The 16,756-nt window shown below is 42.5% G+C and overlaps 1 protein-coding gene across 43 annotated transcripts in view; it reads right to left on the bottom strand.

Annotated features, from left to right (window-relative positions):
- MAP2 (microtubule associated protein 2) overlaps window positions 1-16,756 on the bottom strand; it is a 235,633-nt gene that overhangs the window by 39,586 nt on the left and 179,291 nt on the right. For 23 of the 43 annotated variants that reach the window (XM_037397661.1, XM_037397681.1, XM_037397683.1 and 20 more), the window contains 3 exons: window positions 12,509-12,622; window positions 10,116-10,193; window positions 494-748 (listed from right to left, as the gene is read on the bottom strand). In XM_037397661.1, the coding sequence (XP_037253558.1) occupies window positions 494-748; window positions 10,116-10,193; window positions 12,509-12,622 (447 nt within the window). The remainder of the gene's footprint in view (window positions 1-493; window positions 749-10,115; window positions 10,194-12,508; window positions 12,623-16,756) is intronic. The other 20 variants (XM_037397685.1, XM_037397698.1, XM_037397701.1 and 17 more) reach the window with 5 other exon arrangements.

Raw genomic sequence — 16,756 nt, 5'->3', positions numbered from 1 at the left:
CTAAACCAGAATGCACTGAAGCACACACCAAAAAATAAAAACCAAACAAAACACCTGCACACTGCTAATGAAAACATTTCTACAGTTTAAGCCTCTTTATGTCATAGTCAAAGTCAATAAATCTACTTTTTGAAAGAAAAGCAGATGAATCTCTGCACCAAAAAGAAAAAAATATACATAGCAATGTGACTGGCAAACACATCTGAGATGAGGGAAAAAGGTTTACGCAGAGGAATCAGCTTAGCTGCAAAGCACATTTTATCATGGCAAAGTAAAAAAAATCAGGAATCAGCCGCAGTGGTGGGAAACCATGTTGTCATACAGCACCTATGCAACCATATTATCTGCTACACACTCTTCAAGCATAATAACAAGAGCAGTCATACTAATAAATGGGAAAAACAGGAAATGAAGCAGCCTTGGAAAGCGCTGGAGAAAGCTGGAGGAGGATTACATCAGCAGCAAACGACATGCAAACCTAAGGAGGACACACCTTCCTCAGCCGAGGAAGGGGATGTGTCTTTCAGGGGTGTTTCCGCCACAACGGTTACACTCTCCCTGCTGGATGCCACACTTGGCACTTTGTCTTCACAACACACTTTGGCATCCAAACCAGAATCCGACGGGCCCTCACAGAGGCCCTTTGCCTGGTCCGAAGGCTCAGTGGGCCCGTGCTCTTTCCCCAGTTGCTTCCCAGGAAGAGCAGCAGGTTTCACTTCCACAGCCATCGGACTCTCTACTGGTTCTTCTTCTTGGGGATGGAAAAAGGAGGCGACATCAACACTAACAGTAAACACCAAGCACACAGCTCAATAGGACTGCTTTTACGTAACACTTTCAGCTCTGAGCATTTTGAATTGAAGTGTGTCAAAGGACTGCTACTATCCAGTCACTGTGGAACTGAATTTTCCTCAGGGAAAAAACCAAACCAAACCAAGAAACCCATCTCCCCAGAGAAGCACGTTTATGCTGTAAGACGAGAGCTGAAAGTGTTTTACAGGTATACCTCTCCCAGAGATGACTGTGGATTAAATATTCTTTGCAAATGGAGATGGTCTTGAATGATGGATGGCTCCAACAACACCAATGCATCAATGAACTCAAAGTACACTGGTACTTTTCTGATAAATGTGCCGTTTAATCCAGTACAAGACATTCAATTGAGGTGGAGGAAGGTATGAGGCAGTAACTTCTTCCCACTGACCTTGGCGACACTGACTGCTAAATGCCAGCAAGTCAATCTATCACATGAATCCTGGATTTGGCAAAATACTTCCACAGTCTCAGTAAGTCTTGTGCATGGCTGAGAACTAACGGTTTCACAAGAATTCAGCCATGATTTCTACACTGAGCATTATAAACAGTTTCTACCTTAGGCTGCCTGACAGCTGAACGCTGTATATGAAAATCGCAGTTTTAACATAAGGACCCTCAATTTTCTTTTCTAGCTTCCCCACTAGCCCCCAAGCTCCTCATCACCAACTATGCTAAAGAAACCAGTGAATGCAATGTAACTATTTGTTCACCCGAATTTCTACAATGCGTCACTCAGCCTATGGGCTGTTAGGATCAGTACAGTAGTACCAAGATCAGTCTTTACTCATGCCACAGCAGAAGAAAAGTCTCCATTCTGGACTGTACTCCGGCCGTTGCCACTCAGACAGAATATTACCCTGCTCTATTAGTATCCCCTCTGATAAGGAGTCAGTATTAAGTGTGAAACCTTTGAGTCAGCAACATACTTAAGCAGCTGACCAGCAGCCATGCTGCAGTCAACCTGGTGACCTCCCTGGGTTTAAACTGTGTCTCATGATTAAGGCCTTTGCTGAATAAGACTTAGAACAAAGCGTTTCAAATCTGGAAATGGCTGTATTCAGCCTCTTATTATTCAAATAAAACCTCTTTACCAGGGCTTGATTGTTTTCCTGAGACTGGCCTGGCAAAAGCTAGACAATCAACCATCCGCTTCAGTTGTGGCCTCTAAAGAGTGATTTAAGGAACACAAACACTATCTGAGGCTGAGAAAATATCACTCTGAGAAGTACAACACATTATTCATAACATATAAAAATGTAATTAAGGTTACATACTATATCTTAAATGAACAGAAGCCAGAAGATTCAGAATCAGAACTGGACCGATGCCTGAGTATTACAGGGATATTTACACATGGGCAGATTGTAAATGTAGCCTGGCAGAACAGCAGGTGTCCAGTTAAAAGAGGCCCTGCCTTGAGTAACTTGCTTTACTTTTCTTTTTTTGATTTTATTTAGTTTTGTATTTGCATCTTTTTCAATTAAAAAAAAATTTAAGCAAAGCTTCTCCTTTTACTCTGAAGAATTTCCAGTATACACCTCCATTTCTTGAGACACTTTACACAATGCCGCATGATTAAAACTAATTACTCACCAAAGTAGAAAGTTACCCCTGACTTAACAATGGAATCCTACAGGCTCCCTTTGTGCAGCAGACTCTCTTAAGCCAAACAGACTGCTAGCTTACAGGCAGCAGGGTGGGGAGGCTTGTTTCACAATGCCTGTCTTTTCACTGATGATCCGTCTTATTTCTGTACTTCTTTTCCTCATAGATGTTCTGAGATCTTACACTTTCACCAGAGGTAGACGCATGTGACTGCAAAGGAAGCTGCCCATGAAGGAGCTCTAAGTACAGCTATAGGCACCCAGCTATAGTAAGGCTGCTCTCCTGTGATCTTCTGCCTCCCCTAGCTTCAGGCAGACATGCTGACTTTAACAACCTTCAATTATTAGCATTGATCTCCTCTGGTGCTGTTGCAGTATTAGGCTATATTATCCTGTTAATTCTGAACAATGCTGGTTTCTTTGGAATGACCCAGTGAGCTATTTCAGGTATACACCTTCATCTTCCTGAGACTCAAACCCTTAGAGGATTCAGTACTGGTTTTCACTTCGGCTCCTGTGTCCCAAGATTGACTTAGTCAAATCCTGCTAGATAAAACGTGATTTATTTTGCCTTGGAGAAGACGCCAGTGTTCCTGGTAGTCACTGAAATAGGTTCTCCCTTGATTCCCCAAAAGCCATTTCACTTTCACGTAACCCCCACTGACAAAATGATACTGATGTGCTCAGGCCATCGAAAAAGGGGATACAGAAACACAGTAACTTTTTTTTCTTCTCCTTTGCAATCAAATGACACGATGTTAACTGGTTGCATCCACAAAACAACTGGACATCAAACATGACCCAATACTGCCTGAAGTCACCTGGGCATACTGGGGTAAAACTGATTATCTTTGCCTGCTGGAGAATTAAGGACCCGCCACTGCTATCTTAGGGATAGACATGGGGGTTTCCCCATTGCATTATCAACTGACTTACCTCCAGCAACAATCTTTTGCCCTATTTTGCACACTGTTCTTGGCAGCAGTTCTCTGGCACAAAGAACAGTTTAGCTTAGGCTTCTTTTAACTAGCTGCTCCTTTTTCTTCTGTTATAAGCCAGGCCAGTAGACCAAGAGCCCCGATTTAAATACGGACCATGGTTTCACTGACCCCAAAGTTGCACTCATCGCTCATGCTGAAGCTTCACTTTGACATGGAGATACTCTGGAGGGGCGTCATTTCCATGTGGGGAGAAAACACAACTAGGCTTCCCTCCCCAGAAAGCAGCAATCCCAGGCACATATATAATGGAATGGATGTCAGGTGGGTAGAAGGGAAGAGGAACAAAATGGGACCATGCTCAGTTCACCTTCATCATGGCCCAACAAGACCTCTGTGCTCTTCACTGTGGCACTGGAGTGTGTACTAGAGCCAGTCCACTCTGAGCTGAACAAAGGGTGTTCATAGTACTCCTCATCCGAATTGTAGGGCTCATCATCAGGCACAGACACTGAAATGGAGGGGGCCAGGTGTTTACGCCACTCCCTGCCGGCAGCAGGCCCACAGCCTGGGCAGTGGTGTAGCAGTCCCACCTTATCCTCCGCCCCTTCATCTACAAATAGACACACACAGACAAAAACTGCAGGACAGACAGACAGACACAGAAAAGACAAGACAGGATGGATACATGCGCTAGCAACACTAGCCACTATGTCATACTGTGGATGAAATCAGCCAGGGCGCGGGTTAGTGCAGGATGGAGGAATGAGGCAGCTGTGCATTTTAACACATGGGCCATGTATGTGGCATTTCCTACAGTGTTTATGAAGATCAGAAACAAGCCGTCAGAATAAATCAATTTCAAAACTCATTACTTGGAGGAACATATTGTACACAGACCACATCTCACAACTTGCACTGATACTCATATGTATTATACAGCTGACTGACTGTATTAAAAACCTCTGAAGTATCCTGACACGGTTGTATCCCTCATAGTCATCAGGTGAAGTACCTGAAAGTGTAGATTTTTAAAAGTCCTTTAATTAAAAAGCAAGCCAGCTTACACTTTGGTCAGTGGTGGTTTTATTTCTCATTGTACCTGCTTCAAAATTCCCCACCTTGTTCTTTTCCCTATAAATAAGTAACATTCAAACAAGCAAAACAAACCCTTCCCCAAATAGCTAGCTACCTTTTTTCCTGATAAAGGCCACATAAAGCTGCTCACGGCAATCTTGGTTAGTCCTGTATTTTGTGCTGTTGTGTCACGTTTCTGTGGGTGAACTAGCTCCCACCCGGGTGTTTGGCAGTGCTTTGGAATGACAGCTTTATTCACCCGTCACTGTAGCATCGCAGATTATCACCTAATCATCTCAGGACTACACCAGCTACTGACAGCTACAGAGACGGGGAGATTGGGTGGGTTTTTGCAAAACAAAGAAAAACAATAGTGCCAAATAAAAATGACTGGCCTACCATCCGATCCATACAAACTTAGAGACTGGAGAGCTCATGTAGGCTAAGGTGCCCTCTTGCCATGAATAGAGCTATGAAACATTAAGCATCTAGTACCAGAGAAAATAAGTTTAAGCCCATTCTCAGTGTATGACAACTAGCAGTTTGATGAACACTACATTCCTGGGGTGCCTTTAGCAGCTGCAGCTATCCCACTGGATTTCCTACTAGCTTCAATAACAACTCCATGCCTGGTGTCCTTGGCCTTACTCCAGGCAATTACAACTTAAATGAGTTTCCCCAGAGCCTCCAAAACATCCCTCTCAGATCCAAAACACTGAGTCAGAAAGCAAGGCTTTAACACAGGCAGCGTAACAGATACTAACCAGACCTCTGTGTGTGACCCGAAAACAAGATGGCTCATGCATGCTGTCGGAACTGCCATCACCCGTCTTGGAAAGCAATTTTTATACAAAACAATTCCATCTATAAGAGCTCTAACGTTCTTCCTAGCAAATAACGGTAAGTTTTAAGTTTCTTTCTATAGCACACCATGACAAGACAACATCTATGTCTTTAAAAGCAGCACCCTCTGCTTTCTGCACCAACATGGCAGCAAGTGCCCAGTAACATAATGACATGTATTTCTTCTGCCTGGGAAAAAGAACACTCAGTATCAACCCATTCAGGCTCAATCATCCACAAAAAAGAAGAAAAATTATTAATGGACAGCAATACTGTTAACTCCGATATGTGCCACCGTGCTGCAAAAGCCCGATTATCCATGTTTAAGATCCTGTGACAGCCCCGAGGCTGGCCAGGACTGAAGGTATGCTACGTGCACCTATGTACGTACACAAATACCACCCCTGGAACTTAAGTTTAAAGCGAACAGTTCTCACCATTTTCTTCAGGGCACAAAGAGTGCCTGAACCACTGATAGTTTAGTTGCTTCACTCTTGTAGTGGAACTCAAACCTCAGGTTCAGGGGTTTATGCATGCTTAAAAGAGGTAGGTGTGGGTCTACCTATATCTAAGATAAGCCAGCAACCTGCTTCTGCCAAGCAGAGCACTGCAATAGGAAATGCTAAACACAGGGCTGTACCTGAGCTCCCACCTTTCCCTCATACTTAAGACTCAGCAGTAAGGTTTTAGGGAAGCCTTTTGATCCACCTGCAACGCAGAACCTGTGGATTTCTTCTCTACAGAAACTTCTACAAAATTCAGTGACAGATTCAAGGGAGATCACAGTTTCCAAAAGGGTAGGGAAAGAGGACATGTCTCAGGGTGTGGGAGACCAGGAATCAACTCCCTCCTAAACCTGAGAAGATTCAAAACTACAACTCCTGCTTCTTCACAGGGTGCCCTCACACTAGTCCATGCACTACTGTGGACAAGAGTGGAAAGGGTTGATGCAATTGCCACCTCTTCTGCCGGAACTGGGACATCGTGGAAAAAAGAACAGAGGACTCATACGGTCACAAGCAGGACACGGACAAGGAGGATGTACAAAAGGGGAGGTTCTCCTTCCAGCTGTGGGTCATATTAATCCATGGGCCCTTCAGAAGTAAAATGCATCAACAAGAGTGAAGATGAAACCCCAGGACTTCTCTGTACTGTTGCAAACAAGGCTGAAAATTCCTTCTTTATAGGCTCTCAATGATTGTAGGCAAAAACCATAGGCCCTGCCTCTGTTCCTTAAAACTACAGGAACTGACAGCAGCAACAATGCTTAATACATATTACTGTAATGCCCTAAAATCAGTAGGAGTGCAAAGTCTAGTATTGTTTGGGGCTGTTACGTCTGTGGCCACTACAGATTTACACTGTTTATTTGTCAGTTTCAATAAAGGTATTTTCAAAATTACTGCAGATAATTTCATTAACAGAATAATGATGTCTTTAAAGGAGGATATGCTTTTATTTCAGCAACAAGAAAAATCCTTTCTTTGTTAAATTAGTCCCTTCTAATAGTTCTTTTTCATCTCAAAGCGTGGGAAAAATCCCCAAATTTATTCTGAAGTCCAAGATTAAAATCACTTCTGACAAGGGCTAATTCTGCTTTAGCTTGCAGGTATCTTTTGAAAATGCCTTTCAAGAAGCAATTTTCACTGTAAATAGATCAATTTTTATAGGACACTTGGTTCCTTTCAGTTTGCAACATACTTTTATTTGGTATATAAAGCCTAATCTGAAATGCCTGTTTCAAAATGGAAGACAGTCTGTCAAAGGCATCCTTCTGTCTTGCAACATTTAGAAAAAATGTTTACATGAAGACATTGTTGACCATTGTCAAAAGGCGCAGAGCACAAAAGAAATGCCAAATTGGCAAGAAAATACTGTACATGCCCTGCATGTCCAGATGCAACTGCTAAAAGGATTTGACTATGCTAGGGAAAATTTCATTTCCTAAGCAAAATGATGTTACTATAGTTGAAATAATGAAATAATTTCAATAAGGTAAATTAGTTATCTTACCTTCTGCAGCCGTAAAAAGGGACAGGCTCATCTGATCGTTTTTTCTGCAGCCAAATGAAAGGCGGAAACCTACATCCACTGACTCCTTCTCTCATGAAATACACTTGACCCACAAACCTCTCTGTCTTTACTACCTTTTTTTTTTTTTTTAATTTGTGTTTGCTGCATGGCTGGCCATGTCCACCTTTGTCACATCTACAACAGTGATTTCCTTCCTGCTATGACTGAAGGAAGTCTCTTTTGGATTCAAAGCAATGCAACACATACTGACAAGTGCATTAGGAAAACATTCCAAGAGAAGGAGAAAAAAGGAGGTCTGAGGTAGATACACACACCAAACACCTTTTTTGTTCAACAACTGTAGAATTCTGTTAAATTCATATATTGTATTTTACAGAACAGAAAGACAGACAGACAATGTAAAGGTGCATGAGGATGGGATAGCCAGATGGTACAGGGAACCGAACGTTTAAACAAGTACAGTAAAATTGGGTCAAACCCTACTGAGGCAAACTCTTCTGAATGGGAGCTTTGCCTGAATGAAAATGACAGGTCTGGCTCACTCAAGTCAGCAAAAGCTTGACTTAGCCACAGAAAATAAGGGCCACATCTAACACAGAGGAGAATATAAGATAATTTTACTACTATTAATTACAATGAATTGACAACACTGATATTTTGGGAAAAACTAACATAATATACTTCTGGCAAAATTTTTATCAAGAAGTTCCTTACGTTCATCAACCAACTCTACTGTAAGATCCAGTTTCAGAGCCGGACACAAACAAGAAGGTTCCAGCAGAATGCATTAATGACTCAGCGGATCATTTCTGTCAATACTTGCCTTACAAACCTGAACTTTTAGGATTTATACAGGTCATCTGCTCTGAAAACTGAAGAGTTGAATCAAAATCTTGTCATGTAAGAGTCTCTTTTGACTGATCTTAAAGGAAATTATTTTGATGACTTTTAAAAAACTGTAGCATTGAGTAAATCATCAAAATGTCTCCCAAACACTGACCTTTCAGTCCTTGCAACCACCCCTGAGGGGCAGGTAAGTAAGTGCTATTATATTAGCTCAATTCTACATGCAAGGAAAGAGAAAAACAATGATGTTAAGTGACTTGCTGAGTCATATGCACAGCTGGGAACAGCACAGTCTGGTAGTTCATAATAACTTCGAGTTCCATAGTGTTTTGCCACCTTCTTGTGTTAATACAACTAGCAAAATGGTTGCCATTTGCTTAGGGGGCAATCTACCACCTCTTGCCAATTAATCGATACGAGTACTTTATAAAATCCTAAAATAGGTGCAAATAATACTGCTGATAGAAAGAGCACACAAAGCTAATCCTCAGATAAGGGTAATGGAAGAACCTTGACATTGGCCTGGAGCAGAACAACAAGCCCTTTATTGTGATATGAAAAAAATCAGAAAGCATATGCTGAACTAGTCAAGTGAACTATATATTAAAAATAGTGGTAATAATTCTAAAAGCCTTTGCTAATGCCTTACTAGCTTCCTTTTCAGTTAGTAGTTTTGATTGTCATTACCTCTGGGTGATGAGTCTAGGAACTGCTGTAATATTTCTTTAAACACACAATGGGCAGATGTTTTTTTTTAAAAAAACAAACCCAGTCAATCAAATTCTTTATATTGGTTGCTAACCACATCCAGTACAGCGGACCGACAAAGGCTGTTGTTAACACAGCTTGTAATTGCATGATCTCAAAAATGACCGCAGGATGAAACATGCCTAATTGCAGTGTCCTGATAAACAGTCACACTATGTTAGCACATGAAATAGTGACCATCCACTTGCAAAATTAATAGAGGCTCCATGTTAAGATACCAACCAAGTTTGTTCAGCATATGATAAGAAACTATTTTCATGCACTTATTTAACAAAAAGAAAGAAAAAATGCTAAAAGAAAATCCAAGAAGGAAATAAATGGACAGATAAAAACGCTATTAATATTGGCAGAGTTCAACTGACAGTCCTCTGGAGATTCTGAACCCAAATCCTTCCCTCTTTACCCAGATGATACAGCTCAGGTGTAACGTATTGCTGTCTCCCTATACTGATGGCCTTGATGCAGCAGTCGTCTGTTGAACAAAGCACTGACACACGTGCTTACCGTGTGACAACTTCACTGGGATTTAAGCCTCTGCTTAAAATTAAGCCAACACTGAAGTTCTTTGCTGGAGGGGATATTAGCATGAGCAAAATGCAGTAATCATGGGCTGCTGGAATTGTGCAGAACAGAGGAGAAGTCTGTCTTGTGAGACGAGAATGTGATTCCTGCACTCTGTGTACAGAACCCCCAATACACACAGGCATGGCAGCATGAATTAGATGTCAAAGACCAAAGAAACAATTCAACTCTGAATCTCCTTGCTTTCATGCATTTAAGATTCCTAAAACAAAGCTAATGGTAATTAAAAAAAAGCAGCCAAACAAACCCTAAGAAAAGAAAGATGACCCATACTGAATCACAGTTTTGGTGACCACATTGGGACAACAGACGTGTTGTTGCATATAGCATAAAACAAGTAAAAAGGTGAGCATTACCATATTTTTTTCCTTTTTTTTTTAAACATGGATGCACTTAACGTATCCTGTCAGTTACCTCTGTGCATAAGTGTCTACCTCATCCATGCACTGTGGCTGGTGTGCAGATGGGGCGTTATTGCTGGGGAGTGCTTTATCTTTTCACATGAAGGTGCAGAATGAATCTCCGTTTTCTGATTCCCCCATCTTTTGGATTCATGTCTCATCCCTCTGCTGACAGCTGTGCACTGCAACATCCAGGAGACCCTTACCTTCCTCCAGAGCTGCAGTCTGCTCGGAAGCTGGCGACGGAGGCGGGGAAGGAGGCAGGTTGGCTGACTCTTCGACTGCTGGAAATTGAACAATGAAAATGAGATACAGCAATTAATTCCAGGGAGACCGGCACTTGATGCAAGCTGCAGTCAACCTGTACTGCCTAGCTGAGAGGATTATTCAATGGGGACTTCTGCCTAGTGGATTTTCAGGTAGACCCTTTCAGAATACATAGATTTTTAGTTATAATAAAAGGACTTTTTTTATTTCAGATGGTATGAACTATTTTCAAAATTCTGGTCATCTAGTACAATACAAAGAAAAACTAAGAAATAATCTTTTAAATCAGTATTGCCCCTTAGAAAACCTTCAGACACCCAAGGCAACAACAATAAAGCATCTGAACATGAGTGTTTTATAAGTTCATGGTGACTATCAGAAATTGGCATCCAATCTCCAATTTACCCAGAGTACATGAACAAAAAATGTTGTGCATAATTATTTTTTCCTTTTGCTGAGTTCAAGGTTAATCACAGAACACATGAAAAGACTGCCTGTCCAAATACAAAAGACATCAACATTGGGAACTTATGTCAGCCATGACGTAACAATGATTCAGCTGACAAAGGCACAGTGAAATCTTAAATGCACTTACACTAGGCTTTAGATTCATTCTCAGTTACAAGATGCTGAAACCAGATGATGTTTTTTTCAGTTATTTCAATTCAAGCATGACTGAAATACTAAACAAACTGCTTCTTAAATGAACTCAACATAACCTGTGCATCTGATCTCGTACCGATCACTGAGAATTTTTTTTTTCTTTACAACCAGATCCAATACTGGAGCTTAACCAATGCTTTTAAAAAAACCCCACAAAACAAACAACAAAACCAACAAATCTGTTTTAACAGATCTGTCTTACAAATGGCACCTCTCAACAGGCTTTTTCTGATTCAGGGCTTCTTCCCAAGCATAGAAATGCCAGTTTCAAAGTCCCAGCAGAATTTGCTAGGCCTTTTCCTACTGATTTTCCGTGTGGTTTGGGAAAGACCCTTATGTGACTTGCCCTTAAGATGTGCTGTCCAGGGACAGAGTATTTATATCTTCATCGCAATGCAATTCTACTCGCACTTATTTAATAGTCATTGACCACAGGAACTGTAACACCAACAGTTGCTAACTAAAGACATTCTCCTCACACTATTCTTAAAATATTTTATCTGACTAGATGGAACTGAATATCCATTTTGCCTCACCCAGACCCCAGTGAAGCAATCTGTGTGAGTACGTGTGAAGTGTTTTGCAGAATTGGGGTCTCCCACGTAAATTGAGTCTCTGTAAAAAAGGGAAATACCAAGCAACACATCTCCCTGCTGCAGTACAAAATTAGTTCAATGAAGCGAAAGACCTTGGGAACCAAATTTCAAATAAATATTCTAAATTACTCATTGACTTGAATTCATTCCTGAGCAGGGTTCAGCCACTGTACCAAACAGAGTGCCTGAGGGGAAAACACCAGAAGGCATTATTTTGATTTGATCACAACGTACATGCACTCGGGCAGAACTTATCCTGGGGTAGGCTTGCAAGACTGGCTCTGCCCCAGGACAGAGTATGGCCTTTCTCTGGCCTTTGGTGTACAAGTTTTGAGCTACTGTGGAAGTTTTCTGGCAGGCAGGGAGCACTGTAGGTACAAACAGCTGTATACTTCACTTATATATCCATATATATATATACACACACACGCATACTTGTATTTCAGAAAGACATTTCACAAGGGAGCCAGCAGAAGCATGGGGGTACAGCATGGACCAATGGCAGCGGTACTAATCCCAGTCTGGACCACTCCCACTTGCTTCTACCACCTATAACTCCCTCTCCCACAGCCTCCCTTCACCCTGCCCGGCTGCTAGCCTCCCTCCCATCCCTACCCGGTGTGCCCCATTCCCCTCTGCTTCCTGTTGAGGTGCTCCTCCTCCATCTTCTTGCCAACCAGCAAAGCCTCTCTTTTCACAGGCCTCTCCAGACATCAATCCATCAGTCTTTCTCATGTTGTACGTGGATGAACACAATCGGGCTCAGAATGCTGCTGGGTCCCACCAAACACAGCCACAAAAGCACTGCCACTGACTACGTTTGCAGCTGTGCCACTCAGGAGTCAGAACCCAGGTGAAGAACTGCTGTTAGAGCAAACAGCGAGTGAGACAGTCACAGGGCCACGAAGAACTGGGGCAACAAGGATACCGCTGTTATTACGTGGTTCCAGCATTTATCCAGTGACGCAGTTTACCCATGACCATAATGTATGCGAATACACAGCAGTGTTTTTTGTAATATATAAACATTTGCAGACACAAGGATACTTTGAAACTTCTTTGTCTCATTTTACCTAAAGGTAGTGGTCCAGGCTGGTCTTTGTGCTGGGCTTCTTTTTCCTGTTCGCCTTTCAGAACAGCTACAGCTTCAGCTGTTACTACTTGTACTATCCTCGCAGACACTTCTTCTGTGGCAGCAGCGAAGTTAGAAAAAACAAAGAAAAGTATGCTAATGAGAACAATGTTTTAAAAAGATAAAGATTAGCTTGAACAATAAAAAATGGAGGCTGACAATCCATCTTTAAAAGGTTTTTTTTTTTTCCTGAAGTATGAGCAAATCTTTAAAAATAAAACAGAAAGACCAGATATTCCAAAGATCTATCTCAGTGGAAAACAGTGATTATTTATAAAAAACAGGACTCCAGCCTTTACAGTATGATGCACAGAGCATCATTATTAAATGTTCTTTCTGTTAGGGACAACGTGCAGCAACTGCAAAATTTCAAGATGATCATTTATTAAACATCTAGAAATTTTTTTTCTGCAGGTACTGTTTTGCAAACAGGGGTAGAAGGGCCAGCTGAGCAATGGGATTTCTTGACATTTAATATATGGAGTTAGCTGCATTCGTACATGCACTTTGGATGATACTTCCTCCTCATCAGCACACAGTTAGTACGCATTAAAGGCACTTCCCAGACAGACATCTATGCTGATGAAGGACTTGAAAAAGAAGGGCCAAATAACATTTCTGTATGATTAAAATGTATGCTTTGTCCTCCTCACCCCTTTTAAGACTGCAAGATAAAGCTTTAATTAAACAGTAGGTCTGAACACCCTGCAGAAGGATTGCAGAGGATAACATTTGTTTAATGGGGTGGGCTCTCAGGCCCTGGTCTTGGAAAAGGCTTGGCTCCCAGCCGCTCGCACTCGCTGGCTGTGCTGGGAAGGGGGGATGTGTGTGAAGCCAGCTGAGGCACTGCATGCTTGACAGACCTGGGTGCCCAGGCTTCCCCACTGCCCTCGATGTGTGGCATGTCCCAGAGGGCTGAGAAACTGGGTGCTCTGGTGAGTGGAGGATGGTGGTGGGACCGCTCAGGGAGTAATTGCTTCTAAAATGAGAAACTGTAGCTCATCTCAGGTCTAGACCCATTCAAAAGTGCAGTGAAACGTCACCAGGCACAGGACTGCATGTGGAAGTAACCGGTGAGGTTTCCTGCCCTCAGGGCAGTTAAGACACCTTTGATCCAGCAAATCCAGGACTTAGGGGTTAGTCCAGCAGAATCATCTACAAAAGAATTCAGAGAAAAAGGGTTTTGTTTTCCTATCCGTTAGCCCACTCTCCCTTGCTCAGTAATATTCCTCCCTCTCACAGCCGAACTTGGTGGAAATAAACTCCTTCACTCCCCGGCTGTTTCCGAGTGCTGGCTGAGAGGTATTTCAAATGCAGGGTGCCAGGACCTGACACACGGAGCTGAGCCCTAGGGATGGCAGCCAGCTGCACAGCTGCAGACCCACCAGCTGCACAGCTGGGCCCACCCCTGAAAACGGAGCAAGAATTTCAGTGCTGAGCCACCCCTCGCGTGGAGACCGAGGGTCCTAACGGCAGACGGCAAAACACCCTGCTCCTGACAGGAGACGCTCACCGAGCCCCCATTAATCACCACCCTGGGGGCAGAAATAAAAGCTCTCTGCTCACCCATTACTGCATCCTTCAGGCAAGGACCAGCTGGGAAGGGGAAGTATATTTAAATCAATGCCCTACATGTAACTTTACAGCAACCACCCCAACGAGGGATGCTGTCCATTAGATTAATAATGATGATTTCTTCTCATAGCTAGTACTCTTACAGAATTCCTTTGTACTTTTAATGTAAAGTTATTCCTCTTCATTTGTCTTTTAGAAAAGCCGATTTTTTTCTCCCCAAAAGCACAGATGTGAGTTACTTGACTTTCATAGTTGTGTTTATCTAAAAACAAAGTGCTAAGTTAATCCTTCGTTTGCACAAACTACATAATGAGATATTAAAACACACACACCTGCCAAAGAAGAATATTCATAATTGTTGGTATTTATATCTTACAATTCACTTCCCTCCTGACTGGTCGCCAGGAGGGCAGTGACTGCAATAGTTTTATTTGCTCCAGCCAATAGCAAGAGTAGATGGATGAGTATGTCAGAGCATGTACCAAGCAATGAAAAAAATCAGCTGAAATAAAAAACCATTAGTCCAAGAATACGTGAGTATAAACTTCCCAAGGATAAATTCAGACTAGAAATCTGAGAACGCTGCTTTCCTACTGTCAGGGATGTGAAGTTCTGGCAGTCTTCCACACAGCAGGAAAGGACTCAACTGGTTTCAAGGTGGAGCTCAATACATTTACAAAAAGAGCAACACATGATATAGACGCCTGTATAAGCAGGAGACTGCGAATGGCAGCTGTAGTTCTCTGTCCCTCTGTTCAGAACGCGCCCCTAGCGTGAGATAAAACTCCACTTTGTGGTTAAGCAGATCGAATCAAGCACCATAACCCCCATAAACCAAGTCATGCATGTGGCTAGTCCTATGGACCAAAGAACAGGGACACTGATTTAAAGTCCGTCACTCTTCCCAGCTGCCTTTCAAAGGCCTGCACCTCATTTTTTGGCTTTTCTACCTTCTCCTGCTTCCACACCTGCTGGATGCTGAGGGTGCTTCTTGGCACCTCTTGGTTCCTTCCTCTTGTGAGAAACATGAAATAGATACCTTGCAGACCCTCCCAGGCTGTCATGTGGTGCTGCTGTTGCAGAGCAGTGAGCTGGACACAAATGGTCCCTTGGAATCACTACAGGTCCTGACAATTCCCCGTGTTGTGAGGGACACGCTGACTGCAAAGCACAAGCGGTACAGGGGGAAACTGGGAGAACGAACCTGCAGCTTGGCCCAGCCTCTTCCCGCAGACCCGTGGTGCCCTCTCCCACGCCACGCAGCTGGCATGCTGCAGCACCTTGCATGGGTGGGACACGTGGGTAGGAAACAAACCACACAGCATCCTTCGGTTATATCCTGCTCAGATTCCGCTCTTTCAGAATAGGAAAGAGTATTGCCCTGACAGCTTTGGTGAGCGTGGAGAATGGCACAGAGCTTCGCAGAGTACCACAGCTCCAGAAGACCCCACGCCAACTGACACTACCCGCTTTACACCTGGAGGATGTGACACATGACCCTTCTATCAAAATTTCCATGAATCTACTGATCAGAACACTACTGACAAAAGTAACATCATCGAGTCTGTACTGCTCGTTCAGATGAGCAAATCAAGACTCCGTTAGGAAGATGTTAGGAGAATCAATTTTTTAAGCTTATTTTCACATGAAACTTCTAAGAAAAGACTCCAATTAATTTTTCAGATACAGATTATGCAGATTTACCCTAGAGCATATCTAAAGGAAACCTACTCGGTCACCTGCTCTCTATCACCCAAGCTACTGCAAGCCTCCTTCCAGCAAGGTAAGACAAATGCCTATTAAAAAAGGTCTCCTTCATTACAGAATTTATACTTGTTCATATCCTGCCTGGTTCTGTGGTGCAGATGAGCTCTCCAAGCCTGGAAGGCAGTTCCCACCCTCTCAGCTCTTTTCCCGATTTAATTTGCTTGGGACAAAGATTACGTTCCACAGGGAGATATGGCTGGGGGTGAAAGGCTGTCTCATGAAAAATAGAAATTTCAATACAAAATCAGTAAATAAAAATACAAATGGCCTCTGGGTTTGTTTTTTTGCTTTGTTTTGTCTGGCTGGGTTTTTTTAATCAAGAAAGGCTCACTTCTGAACACTCTGTTGATGGATATTTTGGGTGACACAGGAGGCATAGGCAGTTCGCCAGAAGAGCACTGCTTTTCCTGTACATGACTGCTGCAAAAGGACAGACACTTTTGTACTAATGGACACTATAAATAGCAGATCCAATGGGTAAGTCAAATCCTCACAGGGCAGCTATTGAGACTCTTCATAGTTTCCTCATGGTTCAGTTAAAGTTCAAGGAAGCCTAATGATAAAGAAAAAAAAAAAAAAGGATAAAAAAAAAGGATGCCAGGCAAATTTTTCATGGCCTAAAAGCTCTGGATTCATTTGAGATAGTTTTGCTTCTAGAGATTTGTTTTCCTTCTCTTTAGGCAGGTAGACATTCTCTGACTCTAATTTGTGCCACCAAAACGGCACTAACAAATGACAAGTAACACCAAATATACATTTCTTAAAGGCTACAAGGACCTTGGCTTCAAATAAGACTCCAGCACAACAAAGAACAGCACCATGGCTTTCCTTTGCATTTTGCAGAGAG

The sequence above is a fragment of the Falco rusticolus genome, chromosome 8 (genome assembly GCF_015220075.1).
Source record: "Falco rusticolus isolate bFalRus1 chromosome 8, bFalRus1.pri, whole genome shotgun sequence".
Lineage (NCBI taxonomy): Eukaryota > Metazoa > Chordata > Aves > Falconiformes > Falconidae > Falco > Falco rusticolus.
This window is presented reverse-complemented; position numbering and strand designations above follow the sequence as displayed.